The 14,774-nt window shown below is 36.8% G+C and overlaps 1 protein-coding gene across 6 annotated transcripts in view; it reads left to right on the top strand.

The window, feature by feature from the left end:
• Positions 1-215: 215 nt before the first annotated feature.
• Positions 216-14,774, top strand: part of LOC134798288 (titin) — a 37,601-nt gene continuing 23,042 nt past the window's right edge. For 4 of the 6 annotated variants that reach the window (XM_063770678.1, XM_063770680.1, XM_063770682.1 and 1 more), the window contains exons 1-2: positions 216-3,271; positions 3,363-3,604. In XM_063770678.1, coding sequence (XP_063626748.1) covers positions 419-3,271; positions 3,363-3,604 — 3,095 coding nt within the window. In that variant the 5' untranslated portion in view covers positions 216-418. The remainder of the gene's footprint in view (positions 3,272-3,362; positions 3,605-14,774) is intronic. The other 2 variants (XM_063770681.1, XM_063770683.1) reach the window with 1 other exon arrangement.

Here is a 14,774-nt window from a genome sequence, read left to right on the forward strand (position 1 = left end):
GATGACAAACAGCTTAAGTTTAACTGCATGATTGCATCAATGTTTTCTAGTACAAGCCGTGATTAAGACGTGTTTATCGCGGTTCATTTACACCATTTTTGGTCCGAATCCAACGAGATGTAAGCGCTTACGTGTCTCGAAGGTTAGTGGGCGACGTCAAGGTGTGGGGGGCTGCGGCGCCGGCGACCGGCGGCGGCGTCGCACGCGCAGAATCCGCGGCACAGTCGCGAGGAGCGCGCGCACCGCACCACGTGACAACGAACACGAACGACCCGCGAGACATAACACACGGCAATTGTTTGACTAATTATGTGATTTTATATAAGACTATTTAAAAATATTTAATCGTAATTTAAGGATCTCGTTTACAGTTTTACTATAAGTTATTAATCGTTTATTTATTGAAAGTGGGACCAAAATGACGATAAAAAATAAAAAGACTAAATCGAAGACGTCCGAGGCGTCAACCAGTGCGAGTAGTGTGCAGAAGTCCAGCTCCAGCACGTCCACGACCGTGCAGCAGAGCAGCAACACTCTGCAGAAGGTGTCGTCCGGCAAGAAAGTACGCTACATCCAGGTGAAGGTGGAAGAAGAAGATCCTCTCATGATCACGGACATCTCTGACAACATGTCGCACACCGGCTCCACCGTGTCCGAAGCTTACAACAGCCATCCTCACTACATAATCGCCGAAGCACCTTCCATAACTGATTTATCCCAGCTGCCTCAATCCCGCCAAGATCACCATGTCAGCGACATGGTACAGTCGACCACTGGCGAGTTTGTATCGAGCTCCCTGCACGAGTCCTCGACTTCGCACCAGCAGAGCTCGACCAATGAAACATTCCAATCGTCCTCCACATCTGTGCAGCGTTCAGGATCTAGTCACAGCCGCAGTCAACTTGAAAGCAGCATCGACGCTACTGGCAGTCAGACTCTTAATACCGGTTTTATTGATAACTCGGTTCGTGACAATTCTGGCGTGAATACGAAATTTTTGTCAAAATCTCAAGGCGCTAATTCTACTAATTCGTTCCTCGAGATGGAACGTCAAGAACTTACGTCACAGTCTTCGAACGTGCACACTAGTGCTACTACGGAAGCTACGACGACTAGTTCAACTCATCAATCATCGCCACAGCATCAACGATCAGACCTGCATCACCAGCATCACAAAAATATAACTGGCGATAAGATAACTGGCCAGAACTTTTCTCCTAAAGGTAAAAACATGCCTACTGTACGATCGGATTCCTCTAAATTCTATGGAGGCGAAGGTACTCTGGACAAGAACGTCAATTCAAAACAGTATAGCAGCACGTCACATACCAGTGAGGCTAAAAGTAGCAATGTGACTAAATCATCGTCATCGTCTCATGTCGTGGAAATTGTTGACGGCAAAGAACGCATTATCGACAGTTCGAGCAGGGAATGGGGAGATGCCCAAGAGAAAGCTACCAGTGAAGCTTACGCTAGTGTAAGTGGCACTGGCATTAAGCCTCAATCCGTGCACAGCGTGCAAAATTACGACATGAAGTCTAAATATGATACTGGAAAACCAGGCCAGAAACCTTCCAGTCAGATGACCATTAAAGAAGATTCGAAGCTTGTTAAAGACGGAAACCAGATTACCACTCATTCAAGTGAGATTTCCGAAAAAGATAATGTTAAACAGCAGCAAATTAGTTCTACACAAGAGCAGTTGCTATCCTCTGATAAAAAATATAATGCGTCAACTTCAGATACTTCAAAACATATTACAGATCAACACAGCAAAACGACAACATCTGACACTTCAAAGCATATCCTTGATCAACAGAAGCATACAACTGTATCAGACACAACTAGCCACAAAGTAAGTGAACAGAGTAGCACTTCAACTTCTGATACTACCAACATTCAGAGGAGCAGCAATGTTGTTGAAAACATCAACAAAATTAATGAAACTGCTAATGAGAGGAGAAAGAACTTAAATCAAACCGATTCGTCCAACTTTTATGGCTACGATTCGACTATTCAAAACGAATTGCAAAAAGTTGGCGATATTCTGAATGTAGGAAATGTCGAGAATATTAACTTTTCAACTAAAATTATGAAGAGTAACACAAGCAGCGCACAACAAGCGTCTAAATCTTCATACAACATTGAAATAGTCGATGGAAAGGAAACAGTTGTCGACAGTTCTCACCGAGAATGGGGCGACAGCAAGGATCATTCCACGTATGAGAAGAGTCACAATATTAGTGGCACCGGAATTAAACCAGAGCACGAGTACAACCGTCATGTGCTCGATAAAGAATCTCATTATGATACAGGGAAAAAAGGGGTCCCCACTAGTTCTACTCAAATTACAGAAGAATCGCTTTTGGTCAAAGATGGCCAGGAAATTGCCTCAACAAGCAATACTTATATAGGCGATTTCACTAAGAAAAGAGCATTAACGGAGCACACTGACACTGAAGATATTCTGAATAAGCGAATCCAAGATACTACTGATAGGTCTAATATTACTGATTCCACTGCCTATCAATCGACAACAACCGATACCAAGTCTTCAAATGTAAACATTAAAGATACGACTGATTTTGTAAATATTGAAAAGCAAAATTTGACTAAAGAAACTAGCTCAACGTCTCAAACTAAGGATACTTTGACCACTTATGAGCAAAGTACTGGGACTTGGAATGGTAAGTTTGTCTACGAAACCGATGACGACAGGCCAAAAAGACCAAAAGAAATGTCACCTTTTGGTAGACCAGAACCCAGGCACCACCTAAAGCGTCAGGATACTGAAGAAAATATAATTTTATCTTCAAGGGATATCAAGGATTTCACATCCATAACTGACTTAAGAAAGATCATTGAATCGTCACAATCTAAGAAAGACATAACAGTCAGTGATAAGAGCATTGTTATCAAACGAAACATAGATGACAGAGTTTTGAAGGACATTCTTGAAACAGTCAAGAAATATCCATTCAAAAGAATCGAGAAAGTGACCTTTGGAACAAAAATCAATGAAGACGTTAAGGATCTTTACGAAGGAATAGATACCGAGAAGCAAACAACAGTCATTAACACCAGCAATACTGATGTGATTAAGAAATCATTCCAAGTGGAGAAGAATAGAAGTCAGGTCGAGGTTATCAGATACGTTAATGAAAACGGTATCAAAACAAGGATAGTCACTTACGAGGATGCGAAAGAAGATGATAAAGTGAAGACAAACGTATACGTGGACAATACTTCGTCGTTAGACGTCAAAAACTTGGTAAGTGTTGAGTAAAGCCTGTATACAGTTAATTAATCAGTGATGCTTGTGGATGATCTTTATATAATCATTTATTTTTCTTTTCCTTTAGAGCGACGTTCGTACGACGAAAGACGTATTGCGCGAATACGACGTGGTAGACCACGCCATCACTGAAGACGTGACCACCGTCCGCTCTGTTTACGACGAGAAGATCAACAAGAAAACAGTGCGAGACGACAGGACCACCGTCGACGAGACGGTCATCGTCGAGGAGACCAGGCCTCGCGGTCCCAAGAAACCTGAGAAGAGCGTCGTTAAGGAGCAGTGCATTTGTGAAATCTGCACTTGTGGGTGAGTACTGGACTATATCTGTCATTCCTCCATATTGTACATTAAGACCCGCTTAAGAAGATTCTGAAGGGAACATGCCAAGAACACCCCTTAAGCGCGCGAAATTACGTAGGAAAATCGATGACCACTAGTTGCAGAGACCAGTGTAATGGTGTACTTATTAGGCTGTATTACACGTGATGATATTAAGCGGGTTTTAATGTATTTGTTTTTCTACTCGCCGTTAAATGCATTGTGTTCAACATCACACTTTTTAGCGACTATGTCACGGTAAATTTGCGGTAAAAGTCTGTTATTACGTGAAATTGTATCATCAATACCGATAGGCCGCTTTGAACGGTGTTTTGAAGAGTGACCGTGAGCTAATCGAGCTCATTATGTGTCGTGGTCACCGCGGGTCATCCCTGCGCCCGACACAAATAAACATGCTATCACGCGAAACTAAAAAAATTTAAACAATTAAACATACAACTGTTAGATAGTAACGGACAATATTAAATATATAAATTGTCTTTAAATTCTCTACCGCTTACGAATCCGTGACGTGAATAAGATGAGATGTAGGTATTGAATTGAAATTCGTGACACACAATGATTTCATTTCTATATTCAGTAGTTACATTCATCGTTTACACAGCACAATTCATCTACATATACATAAACGCTAAATGAATAAACGTAATGGGCTTGGACGAAGCGTTTTACATGCTTACCTACATGGAGAGAGAATTATAATTGCATTCTTATATTCTATGATCTGCATTCTATGTTTGCTGTGAGATATACAGGATATACTATCATCAAGGCAATGATGATAGCCTGATAACAGATAGTCTATTTTTGATAAAAAGAATTATATTGCACATTTAACTGTTAAACACTTGGCCGTGAATATTGTGCCAAGTAAAAAGTGGCTTATGTTAGCATTCCTTCTCGCCCAGTCATCACAACATGGTCGATAATTAAGTACTTCATTTAACTTTCATTACACCTACGGACCGTACCGTCTATTAAAACCGTAGTTACTACTGTGCAAAGTGATAACGATTACATTAGTAAAATAAATGATTCGTTAACAATAGGTAAAAAGACACCAACAAAGGCTTAACGGTTTAAAAAATTTACGCTCTTAACTTGTTTGGATACCTACTAGGTTTTCATCCTCGCTATGACTACCAAATTTAGATGGTTTCCAGAAACCCCTGAGCTTGTTGTTATTTAACCAGTTTGTTATAACTTCGGAACAATGCGTTGGGTGTCATTTTGTATGTTAAAGTTTACGCTATTATGCAGGTTATGTTAACATATTTACGCAAACGAGGTTGCCAGCGCCTCTCCAACGTTTTCATAACATTCGTCGTTTATTTACTTTTCTAGGTACTGTCTTGTGGTGTGGTTTCCTGTTTTACGCAAAGTCCTTGGCTCAACGTGACAGTTTCAATAATCTTATGGTGGCATATAGGTAGTAAAGAATTCGTTCGGTTTTTCTGACGCTTACGCAACCCGCTCTAATGACTAATGTCTCGAACGTGTCTTGGTAACGTCGGTTATAGTAAAGGCCATTTAAAGATTAACTATCTATACATACATTGTATAGGTACCTATTCTTGTTTTGTTTATTACGTTTCTTATTATACGATCGATCTACCTACTATTATTCTATTAACAATGTTTGCACCATACAATGTTATTAGTATTTTACAACGACTCTACAGGAAAGCTTTACTATTAGTGTCGGAAATATTTGTATAAAATACAAACAAATTAATGACATCGGCAGTAATATAATGTGAGTCATGAATGTCATCATAATATTTACCGGGTAGGTAAGTACATACATTATTGGTTTTGTAAGACGTACTTATACCATTTTGCTCTACGGCCGTGGGCGGCTGGCGAGCCGAGTTAAAGTGCCATTTAGTAACACCCGCAATTTAAAACTCGTTTTTGTAATGAGAAAGCTCAAAGTTAAATTAGCATCGCAGTATATAGGTAGAAATATTTGTAATAAAAATAACTCTTTTATGTGGCAAAACCGTAGATGCTGACTCTAAAACCGAGCGTTGTACTAACAATTTTCATGCTAATAAAAAGGCAAGTATGCGTTTATCTGTGTAATAAATGAGTACCTACCTATAGCTTAGCAAACCGGTTATGTGGATATCCTTCGTAGAGTTTTCTATAAGAGTAGTTTTTATAAAACAAATGATTAAGAGAGAGAACACTAAATTTAGCGACACTCACTCGTTCTCGTTACCGGTCCTAAAGGTCAGACAAATATAGAGAAGTGAATCTTTATCACAGTGAGAATCAGCATACGAGTAGCAATAGTAGCATTGGGTAATAGCTACTGATTTTCATTGATATCAGCCGTTCGTTACACAATTTGTGAAGGTCTCGCAAGGTTCAATGTTCGCTAGCCTTTGTTGCATTTCTAGTAGCCATGCTCGTGTGGTATGTTGTCAGTTGTCACGCAATAAATTAAAATTGTAAACGTTTATTGCCTCTAAAACCAGAATAACACGAAACGTTGATTCAGTAAAAGTTTTAATTCTTCAGACAAACTTTCGGAAAATTATGTGTAGTTAGTGTACATTATTGGCACAAGGTTAAGGATACAGTTGATTCATCTTCGTTGAAATAACATATAAGGCCAGGTAATTCGTCAGCCTTAAGCGAATGCAAAGGAGATCGACGACAGGGCTATACATCTGAGTAGGAGTCGTCTAGGTCACGCCTACTCAGCCGTGTCACTTCCTCACCTGGCACTATCCTCTGTTTCCTTCGACTGAGATTAAACGATACATTTTAAGATGACAACAAGTGCAACGTAATGGATGAATGGGTTAAAAAAAACACGAGAGACAAAAAGTCTAGTAGGTGACAAAATAGAAATAATTATTTCAATAGGTATTTAAACATTCCGTCAAGATATTCGCAGTGTTTAGCGACTAGTTATTTCCGCATAGTTTGTTTATAAATAACGAACGTAAGCTTTCGGTGTTTTCGCAATTTCTAACATAAACGCTCTCCGCTGAAATTTGCTCGTTAAAATATTTCCGCAAGTACCGTTAGTTTCGAGACAATGCTAAATAAATAAGAATGATTGCTCATCACCACACGAGTATTTTGTGGAGAGCAATAATTTTTGCATTCTCGTATTCTAAAGAGATACTTGACTCGAATCTACTTCGTATGGTGTGTTAAATAATCCCATAGGAATTCAATAAGAAGATTATAGCGTGAAAATGTAATGGTGGAGTTGATTAAATCGATGAGAGGGACTAGGTATTTTAATATTTTACTTTATTAAGTCACTAAAATATTAACGCCATTATAAAAAAAAAACTGTTTATGAAATGAAAATCTTTATTTCAGGCAACTAATGGCCCATACATAAATACCTTAAAACTAGCATACATATTATATAAAAATATATTTTACCATCTCATTTTTTTATCTGTTACCATAATTAGGTATGTACAAAGACGTTTGGAAAATGTCTGTAGAGTTAAGTATTATACCTTTGTGTAGATTCTATCTAATAAATTTTCAGAGTATAGCGTGTTAAAAATGTCTTTACTACAAAAATTCAGTAAATCAGATAACATACGGTAATATAGGTACATAAGTATAACAAACCCTCATAAACTGTGTGTGGTGGCACACTGGTGGCAGCTCGACTCGCGATGTTCTGGCAGCGACCCATCTGATTAAACAGCCATGCAACCGTAGCCATCTGATACATTTCAATATTTACTTAAAATGTACAAGAAACTAATACACACAATAACTTAAATAAAAGCGGACTTTTGAACATTTGAAATTAAATATGACAGATGCAAGGATGGCATCTTACTTAACTCCAATATGATCCAACGAAAAAATCGAAAATTACACTGGGATTTGAAAATAATAATAAGTATAGATATGTGGTTAAACTAAAATTTCTAGGCTAATTTCTCCGCACACTTTGAATCAGTTACTAGCACCATATTTTATTTGCTATTTAGATAATCTAGTTTTGTACAGCCCAGCAATTAGTGTAACTGGGTCGGATTGCAACATCATTCTGAATAGTATTGTTGCAGTAAAGTTTACGTTTCGTTACTGTAGCAGATTTAGTACATGTATCTGTTGGCATTATGGTGGTAATGACCACACAGCACGCGACAGCTTGTACGATTGATCGCTACAAATGTTGGGATTGTTGACATTGTTGGGGTAATATGCTGAAAATAGAAAATGCAATTTTGTGGAAAATATTTTTAATAAGTTCACTGCGGCCCCGGGTCGCTAGTACCCGTGAAAGTAAGCTTAATTAAGATATAACTATTAATTTACATACTATTTAAAAATTATACATGGGTAATACATACCTACTCGTACCAGAGTAAACCTCAATGGCTCTTCAAACAAAACTTAATCTTCTGAAGCCTCATTTGTTTGTTGGCATTTAAGCAACTGTAAAAATCGTCATTAATCAAATTTGGTAAACGATTTATTACATTATTATTGAATTTTATTAGTGTAGACGTAAATAAATGGTCTGTATGCGGTATTTTTGTGGTCTGGTTGTGCGGGACTGCGGGCTGAGGGATAGTGGTGTCTGCTGGCGCCAGGCACATGGCTGGTGCTATTAAAAATAATTACTTACACTACACTACAGCCTTAAAAGGATATAAATCATGTAGGTACTTACTATTTACTAACTATATTCATTATTGCCCTTCATTTTGGCTATCGTTAATCACTATTAGCGTTAGCAAAATTAGATGTATGCAGGTACTTAATTAAATATTGCCAAAATGTCTCTGGTGAAAAAGGTAGACTTTACAAAATATTCCAGAATTTACAGAGGAATATGAAACATCGGTAAATGTCTGTCATCGGTAAATATTTGATTTTATGAAAAAATTTATTACAATGTGGCATAAAATAAGATTGTATTGCCTCATTTCCCGCTAGGTAAAATTTAAATTATAGTGATGTGCAGAACTAGCCTTGGAGCAGCAGTAATTTTAAAAATGTTAACATATAAAAGCCATACTTAAGTTGTATGCATTGCAAAATGTTAAAGACAAGGTTTCCATTAAGGAATGAAATCGGAAAGCCAGTTCCGATAAGGCCCGGGAAAGCTGATCTTGTCCGATACCGGCTTCCTCTGATAACCGAAGACAACTCTTTATCGGGGTTGCAATGACCATCCACACCATCATTTTATCTTTGAGTAAATAGGTAATTTCGGTTTACTGTAGAGTTCTATGACAGATAACAAATGTTTGAAAATTATAAATGAATTCATTCATTAAGTGGCCATGCAATTTTTCGGCTGGGCGCGGGGAAGCTGATGTTTTGCTCTTATGATTTCAAGAAAATTGTGTCACCCTCAATTAATTGATTCTCTCAGTTGACGTAAGACGTCTTTAACATAAAAACAATCAAGATAACACGTCCTACTTCACCGCAGTTTCAAGTACAAGGTTACCTAACTAACGTCTAACTAAAATATTTTCTTATCCGCCACGTTACGGTACTGATAAGCCAAATGAACTCTTTAAATATAATATAAGTATATATGTGCCTTTATTTATGACTTGTGAATGGCTAAAATAAATTCTTTGTGACCAAGATAGCTCGAGAAAACGAATTTTCTAAGACCTTCCTGGATCGATTTTTTGTGTTTGGCCCTCAATTAATCAAGCACACCTTGATATTCAAATATTGGTCGTGTGATCATAATCATAATTAGGTAATTCTGATTGTAGCACTCTCCGCGCTCTGGTGAACTCTTTACTTCCCGGTAACTTAGTTTAATTAAATACCTACAGTTCAGTTCAGTTTTTTTTCATGGATTCTGTAATACCTACTTAGCTGCCTGAATAAAGCAAGAACTTGGACTTTTGGCGTAGGTTTGACCCTAATTAATCCCATAATCTTTATACAATAGCTCATGTCATGTCTAAATTAAGTAAAACCACTCAAGTCACTTGCAGGATAAATACATTTTATACGGAATGGAATAAATATTCCAGTTCCTCGTAAAAGATGACGTGGGACCTATTAGATGCGCTAACTCCTGACCTCACACAGGCCTTGGTGTTTATCTGAGCCCATTGTAAATATCAGCCAATACCAGGGCCAGCCATATTCGAAATGTAAAAACTGCTGTCGGTAAAAAAAGTTAATTAAGGTCAAATCGAACGTTAACGTTAAGCTATATTATTCGAACGGTTAAGAGTTAAGACACATATATTCGGAAGTATTTTTTATGTCCTTGTTAACTAGGTAGTTGTTCGAATATTTTAGTTTTAGCTTGGTAAGTTAAAAACATGTAGGCATCTAGTAATTTTCATAAAAAAGGAGCTTTTTAAATAGGTATGGCAGGTTTTTTGCAAAGTGCTTCATTGTATGTGCCTACCTATTAGCTCTCTACTAGAAAGTATTAAGTTCCGAAGACCCTGTAGTCTCTACCATTCTAATTAATATATTTAAATAATAATTAATTAAAATTTAATTCATAATTTTCAAATACATATTAGTATAATTAGCACTTTGAAAAGATCGTCCCCACTTCTCTAAAGCATCACCAGACCACTTCATATATAGCAATGTACGTCCAATCTATCTTTGGACGCACAAAGAGTTGCGTTTCAGCCGGCATCGGGCATGACATCACGCAGATAAACTCTGACCGTAAGCAAAACTACCTACTTATAACACTATCTTCTTTAATTAGTCACAACATGCACGTATTTTGAAGGTTATGCTATTAATCTTGCCTTATTTACATAGGCATAAATGTCTATGATAGGTCATTTTAAATTAGGATTTTTTTTAATTACGTCTCAATTTTAAGACTAATAAGTTTTGATTTAATGTAGGTACAGTTAGTCAGTTACTAGATTATATTATACATAAATTGATAATAGAATTAAATGACTTGTCACATGTAATTTTGATCAAGATGCAGTAGAAAATATTAGAGATTTAAATGTGTAGCTTATTATTTACCGATGTTTTTTTAACTCCCGAGGCTCAAATTTTAACTTGGCCTATGGGTTGTGTTTATGTTTTTTTTATATTCTTTGATTGATTTGAAGTAGGCTTAATTAGCAATGTAGTTATTTCTTGTTATTTTTCGGTCATAGCGTTAGATATTGTACACATTAATATGAAATCCACGGTTATCTTGAATTTAATCCAAGCTTGTGAACTACAATTACTTTGTGCTTTAGTGTATTGATTATTTTATAACGTGTAGGTGGATATAAACTTGGTCACGTGAATACATTAGATATGGAACTTTTGGATCGATCACCTTATACACTATTCATTATCCTTTCGTTACATACCTATTGTTAGCCATGAGTTACCGAAATTTGTGACCCCAATTACTCCTCTCTCGCTTGTTACACGTTCAGCCTGAAAGTAACATGAAATATACTTAGGGGCTATTCATAAATTACGTCATTTCAAATTAGGGGGGGGGGGGTCTGGACATCGGATGACGGTAGCATGAAGTAGGAGGAAATGGGGTCATTTGAAGCATGATTTTTGGATGATTATAGGGGGGGGGGGGTCAATAATCGTCAAAAATCGATGACGTAATTTATGGACAGCCCCTTACGTGTTTTTCTTTAGGTCATAGTGAGTTATGTAAACAAACAAAAGTATGGCCTTGGGTGGTAACATGAACTTGAAAAATCTGATATTGTTTTGATATTTACACTCTTAATTTTCTGGACCTCTTCTTCCACCGTCCGTGCCCCTTAAAATCGTGAAAATGCGCAGCTGAGTTGAGTGCAGCTATTTACTTTGTCAAATATAATTTTTAAGAGATGGAATAGACTACAACAATGCATACTTATATGATAGCTATATGATTTAACTATATACGTGTTACATGTGTTGATGCGCCACTACTAATACTTAATTGCTGCTAAATATTAATGATTTTAATGAAGCTTGAATCATTTTCTTTGTAATTTCTAGCTTCATCTCTCGTTTTAAACATAGGTACTGCACGCGTAGTTAGTGTAATTAGTTATTATTCTATGACAGAGCGGAAATGGAAATTGGCATAGGCCGTATTTACCTATTCCTAAATCTTATCAATTGTTACCCCTTTGACTCCTGCTGTATTCAGAACTAATGTTAATGTATTATCGTTTAAGTTAAGAGTTGAAGAACATGATTTTAGAATACATTGAAGCATCTCCGGCGATACGTGAACATTCTTTCCGAAAACGACATTTTAATTTCATAAAGTCAATCTCCCTAATTAGTTACTCAATCATCTGTCCACGACTTATTAACTCCAACAATGCCTTAGCTTAGATTATCCGTAGGCGTCCCGCCATTTGCCGCTTCACTGCCGCTCAATAGCAATACTGTAGGTGTGAAAGTTTCACATTGCCAACTCGTTTACAAATGTTATTAGCTATTTTCTAACATAATTTGATCTAGTGATCTGTAGTAACTATATGTAATCGGAGATCACACTTATGCTGGTAATTTGAAGTAATGCACTCGGTATAATTAAAACGTAACTGTGCCTTATTCTCCTATATGCAATTAACGTAGGTATCAAAATTATACATAAAAGGAATTAATGCAACACGCTTGCTCACTCTTACCCAGGTATATGTTTGGTAGTACGAAATACTGATATCATGAAGAATTGGTATTGCATTTTCGTGTCGACTGCGACATAACGCCGCTTCAAAAACAAAAGAGCATCACAACTATTAGGGACCTAAGATTTTACATATACTTATTAGATCATACGTTTGTATTGTAACTTCCAATTTTATTTAGAATGGGCTACACTTCTACTTAGTTCGTTGTAATTTTAAGCCGACATTTAGATACATGGTAGGCTGTGCGGCTCGTAACAGACGGACGATACCCATGTTGTTCGCGGCGCGGCGTTATTAAGTGCCTACTACTACTAGTCCTCGATGGTATATCCACATCAACATCATCCGTACACTAAGTTAGATATTAGATTTTCAATTTAGCACTAATCTATATTTATATTGGTTAGATCCCAGTTACATTTGTAGGTTATAGATTTCTGCCGAATATGTAGTTGAAGCTATTTATCTCTTCTCGCCTCTGTTGGGGCATTTTATATTCGTTCTGTGTAACTGAAATACTTTATCAGATCTAGAGAGATCTTGTTCGGTATTGCCCACTAAATCGTTTAGCTTGGCAGGTTAAAAAATTCACCTGCCAGTCCACGGCCACGATCACGCCATAAGTAAACTCTTTGACCCTCTGTTTGTGTTACCAAATGTGAAATGAGGTGTCCAATGACACAGACAGTACATTACTACAGAGGCCGGGACGAAAGGGGTTGCCAGCCGAAGACATATAGACGGATAGGTCTGAGCGCGGGCAACCCCATTTCCCGCCGAGGTATGTATAGTGCTTTTCTCAAACATGCAATGAAATAAATAAAATAAAAAATCCACGAAACCCAAGTTTCATTTATAGAAAAAACAAAAAGTAAACTACACCCAAAATATAACCAACACGTACCTATATCATTATCACGCGTATGTTTTACACGAGTCGTGTATTTTTACTACCCGTATATTTTCATGTATCTTTGATTTTTTCGCCTTGTATCCGTCTGACTGTCGTTTTCGTCACATAAGTTTACATAGTCTTTCATGTTGATATCATGTTTCACATACATCGTTGCTTTATGCATGGAGTAAATAAGAATAATTTCCACAGTGTTGACGAATTTGTGGTTACATTCATTTAAAATATGCCACAAAACTGTTTCTAATAAACTGTAAGCCATTTTTCTTAGTTTCTCAAATAATAAAATTGCCATAAGCAACCATATACATACTTCGTCTTTGACTTGGCGGCAGAGGCAGCAAGTTATTAAAATCAATTCTGCTTATGCTGCCAATTCCAACACCCACGATTACAATTAATATTAATTTCATTATTTCGTCGGAACTCATATTAAAGTCAAAAAACCAACAACGCACCATAAATCCAATAAAACAGAATGAATATTTTTCAACTTTACCTCCATAACAATTTAAAAAATATAACTACGCGTGTTTGAGTAGACCTTTTTACCGCTAACGTTTAGATGAAATATTTTAAATGTTTTTATTTGTGTAGTTAAATTTATAATTTAAAATTATAAAATTATAGAATGTTTTATTTATTAAGTTCATGTTGATTTTATACAAATAAAACTGCAAATTATAGCAAACATTGTTTTTTGTTTTTTTTTTTATAGGCGTAGTGGCAGAGTGTCATTACGAACCATAAAGCAAATACTGCCTCTAGTTTTTTTTAATGGATGAATGCCACGATGCTGTGTCACAAATATCTGTGAAATGAAAATTAAAAAAGAGGACTTTGCCGGCCTAGGCCTGCAAGATGTGTATGAAATTCCATTAACGACCTTTTGTCCTAGCCGCACCTGAAACGTCATACTTCGCAGCCTATTATAAGGAACATAACATCAATAAGTATTTCATTGCATGTTTGAGAAAAACTATTTTTGCATTTACTCTCAATGTAGGATGGCCCACATAAATTAGGTCATCTATAGTAAGGTTTACTTGGGTAATTCCGAATGTCGAAAACTGTCGGATAATTCCGAAAAGAGACTTTTATTATGATGGAATTAAGGGTGATTTTCATCTGAATTTCGGAATTATCCGACATTCGTTAATACCCGAATACACCTTAGTAACATATTCAAACAAAATACTAGTAACGAGTATTATGAATCAGAATTGTCTCCCATTGATCATATCAAATACGAGTAGCTGATTTCTGTAGGTGTCTAATTGACGCTATAATGACGACACCTACGTATTTTTTGTCGATTTTGCTGTTACTATAATATAGCTAGTATTCGCGAAGCGGTGTTCTTATACAAATTTATATATTTTTTTTGGGTGTCCCAAGCGTGACTGGATTAGCAAAGGTATGATAAGGTCAAATAAGGTCATTTAGACCCTCAGTCATTCATCACACGTCCATCGAATACACTAGTGTAAGCTCTTTGTAAGGTACTGTTTCAACGAATCGCAAATTTGATACGTGAGTGTTATTCGGAGACGCGCACAGGTGTTTTGAAATTTTACGAGTTCATGCATCAGCAATGTCCATGACGTGACGTCAC

Source organism: Cydia splendana, chromosome 16 (genome assembly GCF_910591565.1).
Source record: "Cydia splendana chromosome 16, ilCydSple1.2, whole genome shotgun sequence".
Classification (NCBI taxonomy): Eukaryota; Metazoa; Arthropoda; class Insecta; order Lepidoptera; family Tortricidae; genus Cydia; species Cydia splendana.